The sequence below is a fragment of the Drosophila miranda genome, chromosome XR (genome assembly GCF_003369915.1).
Source record: "Drosophila miranda strain MSH22 chromosome XR, D.miranda_PacBio2.1, whole genome shotgun sequence".
Lineage (NCBI taxonomy): Eukaryota > Metazoa > Arthropoda > Insecta > Diptera > Drosophilidae > Drosophila > Drosophila miranda.
The window spans coordinates 2,686,859-2,708,828 of NC_046674.1; the positions used below are offsets into that span (position 1 = coordinate 2,686,859).

The window sequence follows — 21,970 nt, forward strand, 5'->3', positions numbered from 1 at the left end:
GCATGAACATCCTGCGGTCATCCTGCGGTTAACCAATTGGGCGGGGTCGAAGGAGGAGGCTCACACCTCAACAGAGCCACAGAGAGAGAGAGAGAGAGGGAGAGAGGGAGAGACACATCTCCAGAGCGGAATCACAAAGGCATATCCTCGCCCGAATGGCAGAACAGGGAGTGCCTCTCGGAGGCAGAAAGGAAGACGGATCCCTCTTCAAAAGATACGAGGAATTTCTAATACCCTTCAAGAATGGCGGGGGCCACAGCCAGGCGCCCTCCCTCCCTCCAGACGGATTACATTCAGTGCCTCCGAGGACGGGGACTTTGTTGCCAGATGGAAAAACTGCTGACTTGGCCAGAAGGCAGACAGTGAGGCAGGCAGTGAGGCAGCCAGCCAGCCAGGAAATGGGGGCCAGCAGCAGGTGAGCAGCCAGAGAAAACGAGACTTCCGCCTGAGCTGCCATGGGGCTGGCTTTGGAGATGGATATGCCAGGAGGGAGAGAGGAGCGGGGAGGGAGACGGACAGACAGACAGACGGATAGACAGGGCACTCGACCACAAAAGCATAAGTTGCCAATTAAACTGGAATGCTTTGCTGCCCCGCTGCAGCAGCAGCACCACAATCTCTCTTCTGTATCTGCCTCCCTGCGGCACTCAGCCTCTCCTCTCCTCCCCTGGTCTCCCCTCCCGCACGACAGTAGAATGGAGTCCCATCTAGGGCCTGGCATTAATTTCATAACCTGCCTTTTTACGGCCAACTAACCAAATTGGGTCAACATTGACAATGGCCAGGCGCCAGTCAGTGCTCTCCTGGCAGAGGCAGGGGCAGGGGCAGGGGCAGGGGCAGCGACAGGCAGGCGGCAGGCAGGGGGCAAGCCACTTGCCATTCATTTTGTGGGGCAGTCTGCCACCTCCACTGGCACTTGCACTGCCATTTCCCCGGAAGTGTAGCAATAATTATCGTCGAGTCGCTGCCTCTTTGCCAATTATGCAACCATTTGGCGGGGCAAGAAGCATTTGTGGGGCTGGGTTCCACTCACTTGATCCGATTGTAGACCAGCAGCTCGGCTATGTCCCGGCCCAGGCCCGAGTAGGTGGTCTCCACGAAGACGAGGACCTTGGGATCGATGCGGAGCCGCGCCTCCGAGCGGTGGTCGGGCGCCGGCGAGGCGTCCCGCACGTGCTTCCCCGCGGCGCTCAGCATGCGGCAGTGGATGATCGGCGCCGGGTGTGTGTCGCGCTGGATGAGGCTGCAACGGAACAAGCAAAACGGGAGGATTAGACACGTTATGGGCATTGGAGGGCGGTGGGGGGAAAGTAGATCCTCGGCTATCCCGCATCCCGCTTTCGGATGCATGGAAAAATATGCTGCAAGTAAAACGAATAAAGTGGGGGTGGGGTGCAACATTTAGTGGCAACAAAGGAGTTTCCGCCAGAGCTCCTTCGTTTGGCGGAAGAGGAGAGAGAAACGAGGACGAGCCACAGCCAGAGGCATTCATTTGTTGTATTTGAGCGAGAGGGGAAGGCGGGGGAGGGCGGGGGGAGTGCCGCACACGGCCAAAAATGAAGTAGCAAAGAGGAGCGTGGAGGTTGCCACAAATTGAGATACGCGACAACACGTTGCGTATGCGTAATATGCCACATGCCACACCACAATGTAACGGCTGCCGCGCGCTGTCGTTAGCGAAGTGGCAGCTCCTGCTGCTGCTCTTGCCACTGTTTGCCGCAAGATAAAAGCCAAGACCATCTGCTGTTCAACCAAGACGCAGGCTACAGGCTACAGGATACAGGATACACCGCACACACACACACACACACACACACACCCACACACACACACACGCCCCGTCTCACATGTATCTTCATTTGGGTGTCCTTTAAAGGACAACAGCCAGGCGGCCTCGTCTCTCATTAACAAACCAACGAAACGACCTGCAAAACGTGCCACAGCTCCCACTCCCCACCCACTCGGCCCCCCTCTCCCGCTCCCGCTCCCTCTGTCTCCGCCTCTAATGTGAATTTGTGTGTCCTGCCCCTCAGCCCGAGTGGAAAAGTTTCACAAGAGAGAGACAGAGACAGAGAGAGAGAGAGAGACACCTTTGACCTGGGCAAGTTTTTGTGTTTCGATTTTATCATAGTTTCACCTGCAACTTCCACTGCCACTGCTGCCCCTGCCCCTGGTGCTGCCCCCGCCTCTGGCTGCCGCTCCTTTCTTATCCTTTCTGCTGCTCCTTGCTGGCAAGGAGCAAAGCATTTTATTATAAAGCTTATGCAATTTCCACATATCCTTGCAACTTCCTGCCGTCCAACCTTTGGGCCGACCTTTCGGGGCCATGCAGTACATTACATTGCAGCAGGAGCGGCGGCAAAGAGTCCTTGAATCAAGCAGCAACATCCTGCCTGTGTGCCAGAACCCTTTTTGCTGCGCCTTTCAAGGCGAAATCCCTAAAATTAACAAAAACCTATTAGGCCAAGCCCCGAAATCCCAGCCAGCCAGTCCGTGCAGGACATCCAGGCCATGCATGCCGCCAGGACTCTCTCCTTCTCCGGCTCCCAGTGCTCTTTGGGCAAATGTAAATACTTTTTGCATTACAAAATCGTGCGCGGGAGGGGCTCCGGCAAGGACCTTCTCTGCTCTGCGGCAGGCAAAGGGAAAAACGGACTCTGGCAAAACTTTTGCACTGCCAAAACAAAATATTTAGATAGCAGCAACACACACACACACACACACACACACACACACACACTCGTAGCAGCTCCAAAAGCAGAGACGGAGACGGAGACGGACATACACTCGTGGCGCACACTGTAACAAATCCAAATAGAAATAGAAATGGAAAGAGGAAAGAGGAAAGAAGAACCCCCAAGACCAGGTCCCAAAAAGTTTATTCTCTCCTCTTTTTTTCGGCCCTGAATGAATGCCCCATAAACACGAGAGGGGGGGGAGGGCGGGAGGAGGGGGCAAAGTGCAGGATATAATGTGGGAGAATGCCCGCTGCAAAATCAAAAAAAAACATAAGCCACAAATAAAGAGCGTATAAGTTCTTGCCTCAGCGAAAAAAGGGTCCACGAGGCAGGACCGAAAGACGGGATTTTTGGGGCCAAAAAGGAGGCATCTATTTGGGGCATGGCGTATATCTAAGGACAAGTATTGCCCACCAAAAGGTAGCTTGTTCGCATTCGCAGAAACCAACCGAGGGGCGCTGCCGCACGACACGTGTGGCACATCTTTCCTTGTCGGTATCGATTTGATGGAAAACAAAGCTTTTCTTTGCTCTGCACTCCCCCCCCGCCACCATCTGCTTTTCTTCCTTTTTGGCTCCACGGAATCCCCAAGGATTCTCTGCCAAGAAAGGCTTCCCCGTTTCTAATTTTTGCCACAAACTGCAGGACATTTTCCTGGCCCATCAGCAAACGGAGAAAAGTTCTGATGCCACGCGTGCCGTGCCCCTTGCTGCAAGGATGATGAAGAAATTTTGTTGAGCTGCTGCTCCTCCGCCTCCGCCTCCGCCTGCTCCTCCTCCTCCTTCCACTCCTCCGCTGTGTCTTGTTTGCATTTCGTGCAACATTTGCGGGGCGGCAACTCTCGGGCAAACAGGCAGGCAGGCAGGCAGGCAGTCAGGCAGTGAGCCAGTGAGGCATGCAACCTGGCCGGGGCCTCAGTTCGCTGATTTATTTGTGCACAGCACAAAATTTCCGTTTCCGTTCTGTAGAAGGAGAAGCGGAGTCAAGCAGCCAGTATGGAGGCAGGAGGCAGGGGCAAGAACTACAAGCGAAGGCTTCTCTCGGTTCGAAAAGTTTCGTCTTTTGTTGCTGCATAAATTAGGCAACAAAAAGTCAGTTTATGCATTTGCGACGTGTTATTTATGCGGGCGTGCAACAAACTTGGCCAACAGCTCACTCTCTCCCCGTCTCCCTCTGTTCCGCAGCGTGGCAGGGGCAGCCAAGTGGGGCACGGCAATGAGCGTGGTGGCATGGCCAAGGCTTATTAGTCAAAGCTGAAGACATGACACGCGGGAGGCGGTTTTATTGAATCCGTGAGCGCATAAAGTCGCCGCAACGAGACTCGACGAGACTCAAGAACCCCGGGAGCCCGGAGGCGGGGATTTTCCTAGATTTTCCTTCTCCGGGAAGAGCCGCCCGCCGCCCGCTGCCCGCCGCCCACTGGGCAGGCCGCTGCTGCCTTGCACGCGCTCAGACAATAAATCGTATGTAAAAATTTGTAATAAATTTGCAAAGTAGCAAATGCATGCAGCCCAGCCGCTTGCCACAAAACGGGGCGCATACGTAATGCAGGGCTCCCTACCCCCCCTCCTCCACCACCGCCCAAAAAAAGCATAAAAAGAGAGCCCAGCGAAGGGCATAATAAAATGCGAATCTAGCACAAGGATATGGCATATAGAAAAATATGATATCTAAGGACGAAAAAAACAATTTTCTTGCCCCAAAAAAAGGAATAAAACAAATACCAAAAAAAAAACCGAGAGACTGTACTATTCCTGGGTGGAGGGGGGGCGGGAAACCTACATTTTCCAAAGGGGGGGGGGGGGGGAATCCATGCATTTTGGGCAAGGGTGGAGGCGTGGCTGGGGGAGGCCCCACTTCGGTCCTTTCTGGGGTGCAAAATGCAAATACAAAAAGCAAACGAAACGAAGACAAAGCGGCGGCCACTTAAACATTTGCGGAGGCGGAAAATGTTGGAAAATGAGAAGAGCAAAGAGAGGAGCAGAGGAAGGGGGGGAGAACTAAGCAAAGAGAGAACTTTAAGGAGGGGGGGGGGAACGTAACTAAGCCACGAAATTCAGTGGAAAACTGCAGCAGCCCCGAATCGCTTGTCAATGTGCCAGTGGCATGCCACAGCCGCCACAGCCACCGAAGCAGAAGCCGCATTTCCTTTGGTTTTTGGCATTAAAAACTTTAATAAGAACTGATGCCGTGCCGATGCCGTGCCGATGCCACAATATTGCTTCAATCCGCATAATCCTTTTGTTCCTTCGTTCGGCTGAGGCGCATATTTCCACTCGACAGAAGAGATGAATTTCCCGGGCAACGGCCACTTAAGAACAATGAAAATTGCAAGGAGCGAGGCGGGGGAAAACACTTGAAATAAAGACTCCCGACAAGCGACTCAACGGCTCCAAACGGATCCGCCGATTGCGGTGGTCGTCAGGGAAATGCAGCAACAAAAGTGGCAGAGGGGGCAGAGGCGGCAGAGGGGGCAAAGGCGGCAGAGGCGGCGACTCGACGGCAAAAAACGAAGGAAAAAAAAAAAACTTAATTAAATAAATCAAGCCAAGTTCAATTGAATTGCAGCCGGGAAATGAGTGGGAAAATGTCAGAGGAAAGGCCAGCGACAAGGAGAGGGGACACAGGGGCAGAGGACGCCAGAGTGTCTGCCAGGAGCAGGACTCGGGACTCGGGACTCTGGCAAATGAACTGTGAACGGGAGGGGAGTGGGTAGTGGGGAGTGGGGGGGAGAATGGGAGAGGAGGCCTCTCCCAGCGACTGTCCCTCTGTTTGTTTGTTTGTTTGTAATTGCATTTAAAGCAAATAAATGTAATTATTTATTGCATTTCGCAACACTCGCCGACAGCGGCGGAACAGCATGGAGCACGCGGCCAGCGGCCAGCGGCCACCAGCGGCAGGATATCGCGGAGTCCTTGAGTGGGAGCCACGGAGCCTTATGGCCAGAATGGATTTGTGTGCAAATACTCGCGTACGCATATGTAATCACATTTCAAGAGAAGGGGAAAAATATTAAAATAAAAGCACACACGCACAGAGGACACAGGGGAAACACAGGACACTCGGAACAGGGGACAGGGGTCAGGGGACAGGGGACGGGGGACAGGGGACAAACGGGACACTCGGGACACACGGGACAGGCCATCGCTCATTTATAATCGCATTTTCAATTAAAAATATTTAGTCAATTAATGCACGCGAGCATCAGTGTGTACGTACGTGCCACATGCCACATGCCACGTGCCTGGCCCCGCATTCAAAACGCAGCGATTTCTGTGTTGATTATCGCCCGGTGGCGGCATTTTGGATTTAGTTTCGGTTTTAGTTTCTGTTTATTTCCCCGCCCTCTCCCGCCCCCCGCCGAAACATCAAATTGCATTTATCGCACTCCTCACGCAAAGTAAATAATGTCCTGCCCCACCGCCGCTCCAAAAGTGACAGCGGAGTGGATTTTCGTGTGTGTGTGTGCCCCCTCCCCCTCCCCCCCACATTGCCCCTTCCCCTACGACGGTGACAGGCGACAAGATAGTCGAAAGCGTTGTTGTCCTGCGAATCGAATAAACTGTCGCTGGCAATTAGCGCATGAATAAGGATAAAGGATAAAGGACACACGACAGTCCGCCTTAAAAAAGAAACGAGGGAAAATCACTTTATTCGTAATTGTTTTTTCGTATGTTTCCCCCCACCCCCACCCAACCCCACCCCCTGAAAGCACACTCGTTGCATAGATTCTGACATAATCTGACACTCAATTAAAATGCAGAATTAGAGAATTACAAGCTACTGAAAAATGCATACAAATTACCGCACACTCTGTGTATCTGTGTGCGTGTATCTGTGTGTGTGTGCTCTGTTTTGTCAGGTTTTTGCATTACAAATCAATTATTGCACTCGTCCCAGGCGACAGGCGACAGGCGAGAGGGCCAGAGAGCGCCAGAGAGGGCCAGAAAGGGTTTGTGGTGCGATGTGAGCGTGTTGTTTCTGTCAGTTTATACGTCCATCTCTTTCCTGTCAGCTCTCTCCCTGTCTCTCTCTCTCCTTCTCTGTCTATGCATCTTGATTTTCATACCCTGGAGTCCCTGGAGGTATGACGAACCATAGGAAATTTTACCAAAAATATTAAATTTTTAACCTAATCATAGACCCTTTTTTCTGCTGCAGAAATTATGTATCTTGAGACAAGATCGTATCACTATGTCGGATCTTGGTTCCGCCACTTTACTCTAAGGGCCACTCGATTGGGGCTCAACTCTCAAAGGCAACTGCCCTCTCGAGGCGTTGCCAGTGCCCTAGCTTAAGGAGAATCATTCTCTGCGACGCTATTCCCATTTATCTGTCACTCTCGACTTGCCCACACTCGCCTCGCCGTTACAGAGGAGCACGCTCTCGTTATACTCGTTTCTTGCGATCCTCTCTGAGCGAGTCTCCCTCTCTCTCTTAAGCGAGACGAGACACTGCACAACCATCGTACAGAATATGTCTTTCAGAGGAGGAATCGATTCAAGACACCAGCCGCTAGAGCCGCTAGAGCTCTTCTACGCCAGAGGGCGCACACTGCACCCGGAAGAGTGTGTGAAAGAGAGAGGTAGATCTGTTGATTCGGGCTTCATTCGGCAATCTGCCAGACGCTGCTCGGCAACTGTGGATGCCACGTTAGAGAGAGTCCAGATTAGTTTAGTTTGTCGGTAGCCACCCTGTATGTACCCTGTATGTACCCTGTATGCACCCTGTATGTTCTAGGGTATTCAAACAAACGATCCACCTAGTTATCCTTTCAAATAATGTGCTCCTTCTGCCTCTCTCCCTGTCTGTCTGTCCATCTGTCAGTCACTCTGCATGCAAATCACGTACGTTTGCATTTTGTCAAAATGCGTTTTGCACCTACAAAAGCAGGAGAGGAGGGGAGACGGAGGGGGGGGGGGGGGGGGGAACAGCAGCACCAGAAATACCAGCAAGAACAACAAATGCATTTACGGTTATGCATATGCGTGTGTGTGCAATTACTCCGAGCAGTGGAGTGTGTGTGTGCGAGTGTACGAGTGTGTGTACGAGTGTGTGCCAGTGTGTGCGTGCAAATAATGACAGACGACATAAACAAACACGCAGCACATCAGAGCCCCTCCCTCCCGCTCCCTACCGCTCTCTGGCTGGCATATTTGGCCACAGGGGCAACCACAGCCAGGGGAGGGGCAGAGCACGGCCAGGAGAAGCGTCAGCAGAAGCCGTAGAGCCGTAGAGCCCAAAGGTAAAACACTCCAAAAAGAGGAGTGGCACGTCACTTGTTTCCGCCTTTTCCTACATAACGGACGGATGGCCACAAGGAGCACCGGAAACACAGACACTCAGCCGCACACACACACACACACGCACACACGCATCACGCATCGTGCAGTGGCATGCAACAATCATTCTCGAGTCCTGGGGCCATCTCTGAATTCATTAAAATTCACCATATTTTGAGAGCCATAAGGATACGCTTATAAGGATATACGTATGCCTTGATTGATGGTCGGTTGGTCGGTCGGTTGGTCGGTCGGTCGGTCAACCACTTAGCCTCCAAACTAATGAACTTTGCCACAGTTCTCAGAGTCCGTAAATGAAATTCCAAAGTGCTGGCCGAAGCCGAAGCCAAAGCCCAAACATAAATATTTAATAATCAGCTCGGAGGGAATGGCGAGTGAAGTGCAAGGAAGGAACATTTCGGAACCTTGGATCCTCGGATCGCCTGGACTCGTAGTTGGGGGAGGGGGGGAGGCCCTGTGTTGCGTGTGGCAGGACGAAAACAAAGGACTACTGCAGCTGCAGGCACCTCCAGGCACCTTCCCCCCAAAGCAGTTCCCCGCTCCTCCCCTGGCTGCCGCTTCTGCTGATGAAAGTAATCAAAAAAAAAAAAAAAGAAGAAAACGAGAGAAAAAAGAAGGGAAAACTTTCGCCCCCGTTGTTTGTGCAACTGCAGCCGGAAACCGTTTGCTCGCTGGCGAAATGTGTTTGTAAACCATAATTGCGCGGCAGAAGTAGCCGAAAGCAAAAGGTGGGGCACCTGCCCCTGCCCCTGCCACAGCCACAGCCACTGGCCTCTCGTTTGCTGGCAAAAATTTCATGCGAAAAATTTAATGTATAAAAGAAAATTCCAACAACTCGCACAATAATCACCGAAAAGAGCACACACACCCACACACACGTGCCAGGGAAAGCTACGAGGAAAAGCGCTCACAATTATGTGCAATATTTCCCCCCCATCCACCCCCCCCCCCATTCCCCCGTTCGAGTGCCACTTCAGCGCCGAAGGAAACGCCATGGCGCCACACCGAAATGAGTTTTATTTTCGAGTATGTCATGAAGCAGAAACAGAGGGGGGCAACAGAGGGGGGCCTCCCCCAAAAGGAAACCCCACCCGAGACCAGGGGCAGAGCCAGAGCCAGAGCCAGAGCCAGCGCCAGGAGTTTCCCTGTGAGCCACAGAAAAAGGTGTTGAAGCAAAGCAAAAGTGTGGCGTGTGGCGTGTGGCACACGATGTCGTCGATAGAAGTGGCAGTGGCACTGTGCTGTGGCTGTGGCACTGTGCTGTGCTGTGCTGTGCTGCGGCTGTGGCTGCAACTTGTCGAACGATAGCGGAAAATTGTGTCCTTTCTTTTGGTGGCAAGCCGTAGAAAAATCTGTTGATGAAAAAACTTTCCGCTTTCCAAAGGGGCCGCCGAAAACATTGAAAAACTTTCAAGAGAAAAGCCCATTGAAAAAAGTCGCTGCCGGGGGGAAACCCCCCTCGTCTTGGATTCGAGAATGAGCTTTTCCATCATTAGGCAACGAATTTTCCGATTAACGCTCGCTAGCACCTGATTTTCCGCCCGAATTTGATTCAATTTCCAATGCCGCGTGCCTGCCCCCTGGCAAAACCAACAGAAGAGGAGGAGGAGGAAGAAGCGGGAGAGGGAGAATAGGGATCCAATCAAACAGGGAACAAAACGCTGCTGCTGCTGCTGGCCCCGCCACAGATTTCGCACAGCAAACAATGGGGCAAGCAGCAAGAGGCGGGATCGAGGGGGGGCGGAGCAGACATCAAGTGCATTTTCACCAGTTGAGCACACAATGAAAATACCGCTGGAAATAGCCCCCGAAAAAGGGGGGGGCAAAAAAAGAAGAGCAGAGAGAACAAGGCAGAGGCTTGCCCCCGCTCTGTGGCTTGTTGTGGCTGTTTTACTCACCCATTAAATACGTCCGTATCGACGTAATGCGTGTAGTAGAATATCGTAACCATTGTGATGGCGAGCAGAGCCAAAACACACCGCCGCACATTGATGCCGAAGCAGCGCCTCGCAATTAAATTGCAACAATGGCACGTCCATCCCATGGAATAGGAGGAGCTTGCCCCTAGGTGGCCGCCGCCGCTGCTGATGCCAATTGACGTCGATGACGAGGTGCTGCAGGTGCCGCTGCTGTTGATGTGCCCATTGCCATGCCCACTCGCACTCCCATTCGATTTCTGTTTGTACGTGACAATGCCGGCGGCGGCATTTGTCTCCTCCAAAGGCAATAGCATTGTGCGATCTGTAGTGGCTCCAATGGGAGCGGGAGTGGCAGTGGCGGTGGCAGTGGCACTTCCATTGGTTTCCGTTTCCGCGTTTGCATCCTGCGACCGCGGCTTGGTAATGAGTTTTTCATATTTGTTGCGATTTATGGCTGTTGCATGATGTATATTCGTGGTGGCGCCTCTCGCTGTAGCTGTAGCTCTCGCTGTGGCTGTGGCTGTTGTCTCTCCAGATGATATTGTCATATTGTTGCTGGGGGGAGGAGGCAGGGATATATAGCTATTGCTGCTGTCTATCGGTGGTTGTGTCTGCGTGTAAATCTCTCTCTTTCTCTCTCTCTATCGCTATAATTGGCAGCGTTTTCTTCCTTTGTCAGGGGATATGTCTCGTGTGTGTCTCGTGTCTCTTTTCTCTTGTGTTTATTTCAATAATTATCAAAATAAAAGTTCCCGTTTATGGCACAGGCTTTTCTTAGCTTTTCCTCTTTCCGGAACAAAAAAAATTGGTATTTTCCTATGTATTCTATTTATATATATATTGCTCCTCTCTCTCTCTCTCCAGTAGATAGATATTGTATCTGCTGGATCTGCTGCTATTTCTGTGCTTTCTTCACTTTCGCCATTTGATATGTTTCCTGATTTTCAAATACTCATTTTGTGGCATGGCCATTGTGTGGCACGTGGCATGTGGGGGCAGCTCTTCTTCCTGTTGTTGTTGTTGTTGTCGTGGCAGCTCTCTTCTGGCGGGCAGTCGTTCCAGTGTTCGAATGGCATCATTATCAGTCATAGAGGCGAGACGACACCCATTTCTCCGCCCAGTTCTCCGCCCAGTTTTCACACACAATCAGACATTGACTGCCGCTGCCGCTGGGCCCTTCTTCCAGTCTTCCAGTAGGGGTTCCAGTCGGGGCTCCAGTCGGGGCTCCAGGGGGCTCCAGTGGGTCGCGTCTTATCTGCAAGACCGCAAAGAGTGGAAAAACATTATAAATAAATAATTGTCTATCGGTTGTGTAAACATTCAGCCACAAATGCCCCAACAATAGCCAATGGAATGGGCCTTTTCCCTGTTGACTTTTCATTAGTGGGCCAAAAGAGATATAGAAATAGATATAGAATGGATTCTAGGGGTAGTACGTGTACATAGGGGGGCGGGGGAATCGAATCGAACTTCTGTTTGGGCAGGCAGACACTCAGTTCTGTCCATACCAGAGCCCATACCATTCCAATCCCAATCCCAAGGTGTTTTCCTTTATGCTTCGTCTCTGACCGCCGACCCCTGGCTACTGAGTCCCTGCCTATACCATATACCTTTCGATCCGAGCATTCGCTGACCCCCGCGCACTCGCAAATGGTTCAAAACCAACAAATTGCATGTCTTGGGCATGACGGGGCCGAGCAGGCCGACAGTGGGTGAAGTCAGAGGCGAAGGATAGCCCGAAAGAGGATTAAAGAAGCGTCGAACTTCACATTCTACTCAGGGGAATGCCGGAATGGAACATGGAACACACGTGCCTCGACCCTAAGATGCCTCTACTGCAGAGATATTCCGCTGGTGAAACCCCCGTCCAAATCCATTCCCCAATCCATTCCATTAGGTTTTTGGGTCAAAAATTACAAAAGTCCGAACGAAAATCGCATAAATTGGGACTCGCAGTGGACATCGCCCATTACGATGCCTATAAATTCTGTTTGCTTCTCCAATTTCAATTTGCAACATAAATTCCCGTTTGCACCTCTGGCGGCATTTGGCACCTTTGCTTATCAGCAAAGGTGCATTGAACACGAATCGATAATCGCTATCACAACTAATTGATGATGACATTTGTTTGTGCTCGTATTTCGCCGTTCGAGTCTCGAGTCTCGAGTTGGAATTGAAATTGAAATTGGAATTGCTTCCAAAGGACATTAAGAAATGTTGATTTCTTGGATGTTTATCTTCGAGATGCACTGAGCGAGAGCCCACTGAGGCCAGAGCCCAGGGGCAGAGCCAAAGATGGACACCAGACGGATAGAAGGACAGACATTTCGTCAATTTGTTTGTCCGAACATCTCGAATGGAATGCAAACAAACAAACAGAACTGAGCAGAACAGAGCTGCTGCTCTGTAAATAAAGCGACAAATTGTCAAAAGCCGCAAATGGCAAATGGGAAATCATACACACGACATGCGTCACACGACGCACGACGCACGGCTCTCAAGATACAAATGTATCTGAGGAGGGGCGGTCTGTATATCTATCTATCCATCTGTGTGCTTGTGTGTGTGTGTGTTTGTGTGTTTAGCCATTAACTGCATATGCCTGCCGCAGTTTACAGAGGTCTTAATGGCCTCAAACGCACACACACACACACACACACAGAGAGATGGCAGATACAAATCCTCACGTATTTGGGGTTCCGGGGGGTTCTGGTTCCGGGGCTTAATTGGAAATGCCTGGCTGTTGCGGCTGTCAACCGAAAAAAAATAAAGACAACATACTTCTGGGCGCTTTATGGGCCGACAAAATGAGTCAATAATGAGTTTTAGATGGCCAATGTTTGTCATGATGTTGTATCCACGATAAACAGGCACTACGCCACGGCACATGTGTTCGAGATAACAGAAGCGAGCGACGGAATGAGACTTTGAATGGCTGAAACCTCTGGGCGGAGGGGGACGTTCAGAGTAGAGGTAAGAGATGGTTTCGGAATGTAAGAGGACTTCCACCCACAGATCTTGACTGTAGGAGGGGGGATCGTTGAGGAGCCACTAGTTCCAAAGAGGTGGTCCAAGAGCCAAGGCCGCCCCGAGATGGGGCACATCTGCTCTCTTTCGAGGGTCCATCCGTCTGTCGGTATGCGTGGAAGCGGGCAGAACGTAAGAGAGCCGCGCGAGAGGGGATGGTCCTCGGCTCAGCGCACGACGTCGCCTCAATATATCTTGGGCCGCCCCATGATGCAATTATACAAGGTGGTCTCGTCGGGAGCCGAAGTTCGTTCGTGTTGTCCCTTATCGTCAGTGCATGCTTGCTTGTTGATGATGAAGGTTGTTCACGGACGAATTTTTTGATATATTCTTAACCCTTATGTCCCGACAACAACAAAATTATAAAAAGCATATAAAAAAAAATACTACAGAATTAGAAGTAATCTTTATATATTATGTAAAAGAACATTTTAATATAACTAAAAATGTTGAAGAAAAATTATTAATGGCTGCATAAAATTTAAATATTAATATATCAGTAAAATCATTTTATTTTAAAATTTTAAAACCCACGGGCCTGTTAAGGGTTAATCAACATCAACATATACCGTCTCACTCACACTCACTATACTATGTGCCCTTCACTCGCACTTATTGCTAGCATACGTTAAGGGACTAACTTTTGCCGACGAGACCACCTTGTATAATTGCATCATGGGCCGCCCGAGAGTCAAGGGGATCGTGAGAGCGAGACCGCTCTCAGAGCGCTGTCAGAGAACGGATGTAACGGAGAGCGGAATAGCCGGGAGAGCGATAGCAGGCTGGCTGTTAGCCTCTGTTGTGCTAACAGCGCTCTGTTGCTTCTCTGTTACAGATTTTCCTCCGAACAGATCCCATTTATTGAGATACAAAAGGCGCATTTTCAGGAAAAACTTACAGAACTTTCGAACTGATTTACTGAATGGTTACAGAATCAAAAAACAAAAAGATACAACGAAATTTAGTTACATTTGATGCTGAAAATGTGCTGAAAACTTCCCCGTTATCTTCCAGAGTGGATATTCCAGCACTAAAGAGTGAAATCTCCAACAAATAACTTTCAAAAGTACAAATATTCCCATTCATTGATCAATTTCACGTCCTTAAACATTCAAGAAATCACAGAGACAGAGAAAGGGAGAGAGAGAGAGAGAGTGCGAGAGAGAGAGATAGAGAGAGAGTGGGAGAGTGCGAGAGAGAGAAAGTGTGCGAAAAGTCACATAAATCGAAGTTGCTTTCACTTCCAAACATACTTTTATCAATTTTCGAACCCCTTCTTCAGCACCAGCACGCTCCCCTCCCCTCCCCTCCCCTTCCCTCCCCTCTCTTCGTGAGCTCGAACTTCATTTCAGTCCAAAGTCACTTCATGAGCAACTCTCGCCGCAGCCCCCCCCCCCTCGCTCGGCCACCCCTTTCGAATCTTGAGAAACACTTGGAGCAATTTATAAACTGAATCCTCCATCAGTCCATCAGGGAGGGGGCGAAGGAGGGGGAGCCACCGCTAGCAGCAAGGGGAAGGCATAACAATGGAGGAGAGGCACACTGCCAGGGGCAGGGTGGTGGTGGGGGTGTCCTTCTGCCCTTGTTTTTCTCTGCATGTTACAAATTTATCATTAAAATGTCAAAACTTAAATTGATTCAAAAAGTTTAGCAGCAGAAGCAGAAGCAGAAGCAGCAGCAGTGACAATGCCGCCCCTCCGCTCCCCTCCGCCGCCACGCCACGCGCTCTGTGACCCCTCCCCCGCAGTCGCAGCAGTGGCAGTGGCAGTGGCAGCGGCAGCGGCAGCAGCAGATTCCGGCTTTTGCAGAAAGAAACAAAAAATAAAATAAAAGAAAAGAAAAGTTTACTGTTCTTGGAAAAGCTTTTCCCGCTGCCGCCCCTCGTGCCGCCACCCCTCGTGCCGCCACCTCTGTGCCGCCGCATACTTTAAGGCGCGCTTCTTGGAAAAAACTTTGTGCGTTTTCTTCGTTAGGCAAACTTGTTTAATTTCCTCTTCAATTGCCCAAGAAACCAAGCGAGACACAATCCAAAAGTTGGTTGGTTGGACTTGGAGACGCCTCCGCCGCCCCATCCGCCTGCTGCCTCAGACTGTGGCTTGCAATGGAAGCTTCATTCGTTCTCTTGGGATTTTGTTATTTGTGCTCTTTGAAGCTTTTGCAGATACAAGATAGATAGATCGGGGAAAGATAGATGGATGCATGGATCGAAAGATACAGAAAGATCGAGGGAAGAGAGATATGAAGATAGGTAGACAGATAGCTAGGAGATGGATCGATAGAAGAGTGCTGATATCTGTGGAAAAATCTCCAAGAAACGGTCCACTTTCGTTTCTCCCAAAGACAATCCCCTGACACATCCAAAGCCGTGGCTTCAATCCATTTAGATACCATTCTTGTCCCCCGAAGAGTATCTTCAGCCTCGACCCACAGAATTCCGCCTTCCAGTGGCGTTTTCCTTTGCGCTTTTCCCCAACATTTCCACTCAATTGTTTGATGTTTGCCTCAAGCATCCCTCCATCCATCCATCCATCCACAATTTTCTTATAATTTACTTAAGGAATCATAATTTCCCATTCATTTCCCATATTCCCATGTCGCCAAGCAGTTTATTCGAATTAAAAAGGAGCTCTCGAAAGTTCTCTTCTGTTTACTTGAAATTCTTTTCTCTGGTTTTGGATAGGTGTGGGTGGGGGTGGGGGTGGGGGGTGTGGGGTGGTTGAAAACTTTTCACACTTTTCCCTCAAATGCATTTGTTCTGGGGGGGGTGGAGTGGGGTGTGGGCTGGGGGGGAGAATGGTTTTAAAAACTATTTATTCTACGATACATTTTGTTTACATTCCCAGCCCCCTCCCCCTTTCTATCTCTCTCTAAATGGCGGGGGGGATGGGTTAATGGGGGGGGCATCGCGTTGAAGGGCACCCCTGAGATGCCTGCCACACTCTGCTGCATGCAGCGCCCCTGCTGTTTGGCGCTCTTTTGCCTGCCTTTTGTCTGTGTCTGTGTGTGTGTGTGTGTGAGTGTGTTGGCCATTTATCAGTCAGCCCCCAATGTTTGTTGTTGCTTTGCCGGGCATACCCTGTGATCCGAAGGAGGAGGGCATGTCGCAGGAGGACAGATCCCTTGGCAACGCCACAGTTTCGGAGGAATTGAAATAAATCTATTAATAAATCTCGAATATTCTGTAAATTCCAGAGCTTTGCTGCTCTTTGCAGAGAAAAACCACACATTTTAGAAGCCATCGAGGCTGCTTTCTCTCTGGGATTCATCCTAGAGACACATTCTATCCATCTACCGAAATGCCTTGCAATCGTGTGGATTGTGGCCAAAACTCTGCACAGAAATCCCACTCCGCTGACTATACGAGGGGCTATTCCCCTCTGCCCAAAATAGAGGGTATCCCCACAGTCGTCACTCGTTTGGAGGCTCTCCCCTGGCTGGCTGTGGCTGCCGCTGCGACCACTGCGCCGTATGTTCTGTTTTTGTCTTTTGTTTTTCTATTTCTCTGTTTTTTTTGTATTGTTTTTTTGTTAGTTTTTCGCGCATTCACACAACACCGCCACCCCGTGGCACCGTGCCCCCTGCTGCCGCCTGCCTGTCAGCGTGCAACATATTGATAATCGTTTTCAATTTGTGCAACAACAGCAGCAGCAGCAACAACAACAACAACAACAAACAATCAATTGTCTTTAGTAAATTGAATGCAGCAGCAGGCAACAAAAGCAAAGGCAAAAGCAAAAACAAAAGCAAACAAGAGAAAACCAAAATAAACTTTTGGACAAATGAGTGTGGCTTTAACCCCCCCCTGCCCCCACTGACAGCTACAGAACAGTTGCTTTTAACCCACTGACAGCGGCGGTCAGCGAAAGACAAAGACTGACTCATTCATCGGCCATCGGCCATCGGCCATCGGCCATTGGGGCCATTGGGGACATAAGACTTGACTCCAGAGACGCCATTCTTCAGTCTCCGATTTCAGTTTCAGTTTCAGTTTCTTGGTTTCCGAATCTGTATCTTTGTATCTGTAGCTGTCGTGTCTCTCGTGATGATTATTTTGACTGATGAATGCGAGACTTTTGGCTTTCCATTACAGAGAGACAGAGGGACAGAGACAGAGAGAGAGAAAGGGGGACTGGCATGGCTGATTGCTTTTTATATCATCCACGCCTTTTGGGGCTCGATGCGTGGGAGGCATCTATGGAACTGTATATACGGTGCGAGTATCTTCGAGATAAACAAATTTCACGTATCTTAATGAGTTTTTCACACTTTAGCGCCTTCTGTTCCGCCCGTCCGTCCGGGTGTCCGCCCGTCTCTCCGCCCGTCTAATTCTGTTGGCTTTTCCCCCATTTTCTAGTGCTTTCTTCTTCATTATTTATGGGGCCATAAATCAGTTAGTCTGACAATTAAATTGACACACATTTTCGATAGATATACACGTGTGTGTTTTGGGGTCTGTTCTCGGGGATTCTCCCTGCCCTGGGAGACGCCTCGGCAAATGAATTGTTCTGCCGTCGAGTGCCCCAATCGGGGACTAATGAAGTGCGGCCTTTGTTTGTGGTCTTTATTCGATTTAACTCCATTTCGAATTTGTATCTTTTTCCTTGGACAACTTGGACAACCCATTATTTATGGATGGCTCGGAAGGAGTTCCCATCCGCTCCTTCTCCCGGATACTCTTCCATGATTTCCCCTATTCCCAGTGCCCCCGCCTCCGTCAAGTGTCGCTTCGAAGCGTCTCTTAAGTGTTTTTTGCCCCAACAATAATTGTGGGGACATTCGCTGCTGCCGCCGCTGCTCCTCCCGTCCCCCCCCTGCCTTCTTCTGTCAATTATCCCCCGAAACATTTGCCTAATGGTTTTTATATTTGTTTTTCCCTTGTCCCTTAACTTTTCCTCGAGCCCGGTTTTCTTTTAGCCTGGCATTTCCATTTGCAAAATAACACAAATACAAAGAGAGAGGGAGAGAGAGGAAGCCCAGGCAGAAAGAGATGAAGGAGGACCTTCTCTCTCGCAGTGGGAGGGCGAGGGGGAAGATCTCAAGTGGTTTTTTGGTGGTGGCGGGGGGCGGGAGGGGCTACCAGCAATAGACACTCATAAAACATTCAGTGAGTGAGAGATTTTCCGATTTTCCCTGCCTCGGTATCTGCCTCTCTGGGGCTGCGGCTGCGGCTGTCTTATCTTTGGTTCTTTTATTGGTTAATTAAGGAAAAATTAGCAAGCATTGAAATGCACTTTCCACACACACACACACACACACACACACACACACACACACACACACACACACACACACACAGGGAGACAGAGAGAGAGAGACACAGAGGTTTTCCTCTTGCCACAAATCGAACACAAAAGTGTGAATGGGAAAATAGGAAAATGCAGTGGCAGCAGTGCCCGTGTGGCAGGGTGCAAGTGGCAAGTGGCAAGCAGACGACACTTTCAATGTGTTCATTTGCAGATATTTCAAAAACGAAAGGGAAGGGGCCATGGTGGCAGGTGTGGCAGCAATGTGTGCCACCGTGTGGCACCGTGTGGCAGGTGGCCAGAACAGGGCCTGCTCCGACCGATACTGACCTACTTGTTTGTCTCTAAAAATACTTCAGAGGCCCCAATCCTCAATCTTCTCCCTCCCCAGTCCCCATTACCCCCCCGTCCCCCTCCCCCAACCGCTTCACCCAATAAAAATGCCAGTCTATAAAGTGTTTCAATGTAGTATTTTACATCACTTTGATTTTGATTCGGATTCGGATTCCGATTTGGATTTTTATTTCAATTTGCTGCAACTTCAGCGGCAAATGGGGCCTGGGGCATGCGGCACGGGGCACGGGCCCGGGGCGCCTCAATTGGATGGTCTGAAGTGCCCCTCCGACACTCGAGCAGGCGGCTCGGCTCTGGGCTTCGGTGGAGCTGGAGCTGGAGCAATTTGCACAATTGGAAAACTGTTTGCCCCAGCACTCTGTCTGCCGCACTGTGCCTCTTGCACTAATGAGGATTCGGTGGCAGCCAGAAACACACAAAGCACGCAGAGCACACAAAAGGAGGCCAAGGAAGCACTGGAGAGTGGATTGGCAGCCACAGGAACTCGCTCCAGTGGCAGATACATTTATTCTATATGGGGCAGAGGCTGATCAGGTGGATGCACCCGCCGCCGGAGCACCCACCGTCTTGGATATCGCAGCAAAAGCTGTATCTTCGAGTACTGGGGGTTCTGCCAGATACAGTTCGAAAGGTAGAATAGTATCTGAGGCTTCTCTCTGCCTCTCTGTAGAGATATCTCTCTGTGATTCATTCGAAACTATTGCTCCATCTATTGTGGTCGGGCTTCCTTCCTTCTTTCTCTGTGGCTCCTTTGGCTCATTTTGGAGCCCCATTTAGCCGCAGAATCACTTTTTGTGGGTCAGATAGGAAAGCACTCGAGAGGGGCCCCCGCACGGAGGGCAGCTTTCCACATAATTCAGCGCCAGAAACCAGTTACAACACAGCGATCCCATCCCATCCCAGTCCCAGGGAAGGCAAGGCCTTCCGGGGTCGCAGTCGCAGATACTCTAACAGATACAACCAGCCAAAGATACACCAAGAGATGCCATACTTTCCTTAGGATCAGATATGTCCGATGCAGAGCGGTGGTTCTTGGGGATTTCGTTGGATATTTCCCATGAAAAGCTATGGCTTTACACACGTATCGTATGTATCTTCCATTCACTGCATCCAATAATCGGAATACCCTCTCTCTCTCTCTCTCTCTCTATCTCTTTCTGCCACACCAACGCAGCTTTGGGGCAACAGAGCCGCTTATGACTTGCACTTCCATGACACTGCCCCCTCCCCCTCCCCCCTCCCCCGCTGAGCGGCTCGAAAACCCGCTCTCGTGCTCTTTCGCTCCGCTTGTCCGCCATTTGAGGCTCTACTGTCACTCACTTTGTCTGCGGCACACAAACGCGTGGGCCGTCAGCCTCAGCCCACGACAAAATCTTGGCCAAAATTGCTGGCTGCACTTGCAACACCACAAGGGGGTCTGGGGCAGGGGCAGGGGCAGGGACAGAGTCGGGGCTTAGGCCACAGAGCGGCAGGCGTTCGCTTCGATGGATTTTCCGCTGGCTTTTGTGGTTCTGGTCTTCGTGGCACAAGAATCCAGGAATCAAAACCATTGCCAGACATTGACAATGGCCGCCCCCCATCCCCCCCCCGCTGCACCAGGAGTGGGCGTCAAGCTCCAATGCTGCCACAAGGCGGGGAGTATCTCTCGCTGCATCCGAAAGGGTATTTATATATTTATTTTGTATTCTTTCCCTCCATAATTATGAACATTTTACGAGCCATTGCTGGTGTCTGCTGCTGGCCTGCCGCTGGGGTGCTGTCTGTGCAATCAATCGGAACGCGATAATGCGGCAAATGAAGCTTTAGAAGTGATTTCAGTGCCCCCCACACACACACACACACACACACACACAGACACTCACACACACAGAGAAGCAGGGCAGACCTTGGATCTATCGTACGGCAACTGCTCGTAACCCTCCTCCTGCCCCTCCCCCACCCCACCACCCACTGTCCCATTTACGAGTTAATTCAATTAATGGTCGATTACACTGAAAGAAACGCTAAAGATAGTGCGGAGGTAATGCCAGTGGGCGGAGGGGGGGGAATTAACAAGGCATAACACGATGACGGGCAGGTTTTTCCGAATGAATCGCAAATCGAATGATTAAAGCCATTCATTACGCGATAATTACAATAATAATGATCGGGATTATTTCAGCGACTCTCCGCTTACACTAGACCTGCTTTAGTACGAGTACTAAGTTTAGTGAAGGGCCCTCCAATCGATTCATTCGCATCGAAACATCTCCATTCGAAGGTCGATTGCCCCCCCACTGCAAAAAGAAGAACAAAAACAACCCGCAGCCCAAATTATTTTTCACTTAATGAATTTCCATAGTTTTCATAGTCCCGCGACCCCAGGCCTATGCAAATATGGGCCTAATTTTGGGCCCCCTCCCCTCCCACCCTCTTGGCCCCCCTTTCGAGGCAGGCCCATTTCCCAGTCCATCAATTTATTATGCTATTTGTGTGCGCTAAAATTAGCTAATGAGCCCAGAGACTGGAATGTAATAATGGAAGGCCAGCCAAGGCCCCGCCCATCGGTGGGGGCTCTTCTGCGAGTCTGTGGTGTCTCCATCTGTCCATCAGTTGCCCCTGCACTCGTCCTGGGCTCGCCACAAACGTGGTGTCCCTCCCCGCACCGTCCTCCCTTGCCTCCCGTGCGCTCTTTAGTGCCCATCGTTCTGTATTCTTCCCGTTGTTCCGTTGTCCCCCTTCATTCCGTACTGCAGGTCATTCCATAGTCCACGTAAACGATGGCCCTATCCGATGTCCCTGCCTTTCGTTTCGTATCTCCCATCGTTTCGTAGTGCTGTGCCTGTGAATTCCAATCGTTTCGTGCACCACGACGGCACGTTCCGCGTTGTTCCATAGTTTCCATCGCTCTGTACGTTCTATGTTCCATTTCATTGTTCCAATAAGGGTATTATTCATTCCAGTTGGTCCCATTGTTCCATACTATCCATCGTCCCGTACTCCTGCCCGCCCGTTCCTCCGTTGCACTCCCCGTAAACGTATTCCCCCCTGCTTCACGATCCTGGGGTTGTGATTGAACATCCCTGCAGGCTCGTGGCCCATGTCCTGCTGTTGTTTGTTGTTGCTGTTGTTGCTGTTGTTCTCCGTAATTCCCCAGGTTAACTGCAGGAGTAACGTTTTATAATTAAGCCACCAGCTGCATAATTATGAGAGGGCACAAACAAACACCACACACACCACACACACACACACACACGTACATGCAACATTTTGCGGTGCAATATATGCGGAATGTGTGTGTGTGTGTGTGTGTCCCCACTCTCCTGCTTGCTGGCTATCGCTGGCTATGGAGAGGCAAGGATACACGCAATTGGCGACATTTAAGCACGCAACGTTAACCCCAACCC

The 21,970-nt window shown here is 50.5% G+C and overlaps 1 protein-coding gene across 1 annotated transcript in view; it reads right to left on the minus strand.

Moving 5' to 3' along the window:
- LOC108151723 (bifunctional heparan sulfate N-deacetylase/N-sulfotransferase) overlaps window positions 1–21,970 on the minus strand; it is a 65,095-nt gene that overhangs the window by 16,263 nt on the left and 26,862 nt on the right. The window contains exons 2-3 of the mRNA XM_017280499.2: window positions 9,940–11,215; window positions 1,034–1,243 (exon numbers count right to left, since the gene is read on the minus strand). Of these exons, the coding sequence (XP_017135988.1) occupies window positions 1,034–1,243; window positions 9,940–10,508 (779 nt within the window). The 5' untranslated portion in view covers window positions 10,509–11,215. The remainder of the gene's footprint in view (window positions 1–1,033; window positions 1,244–9,939; window positions 11,216–21,970) is intronic.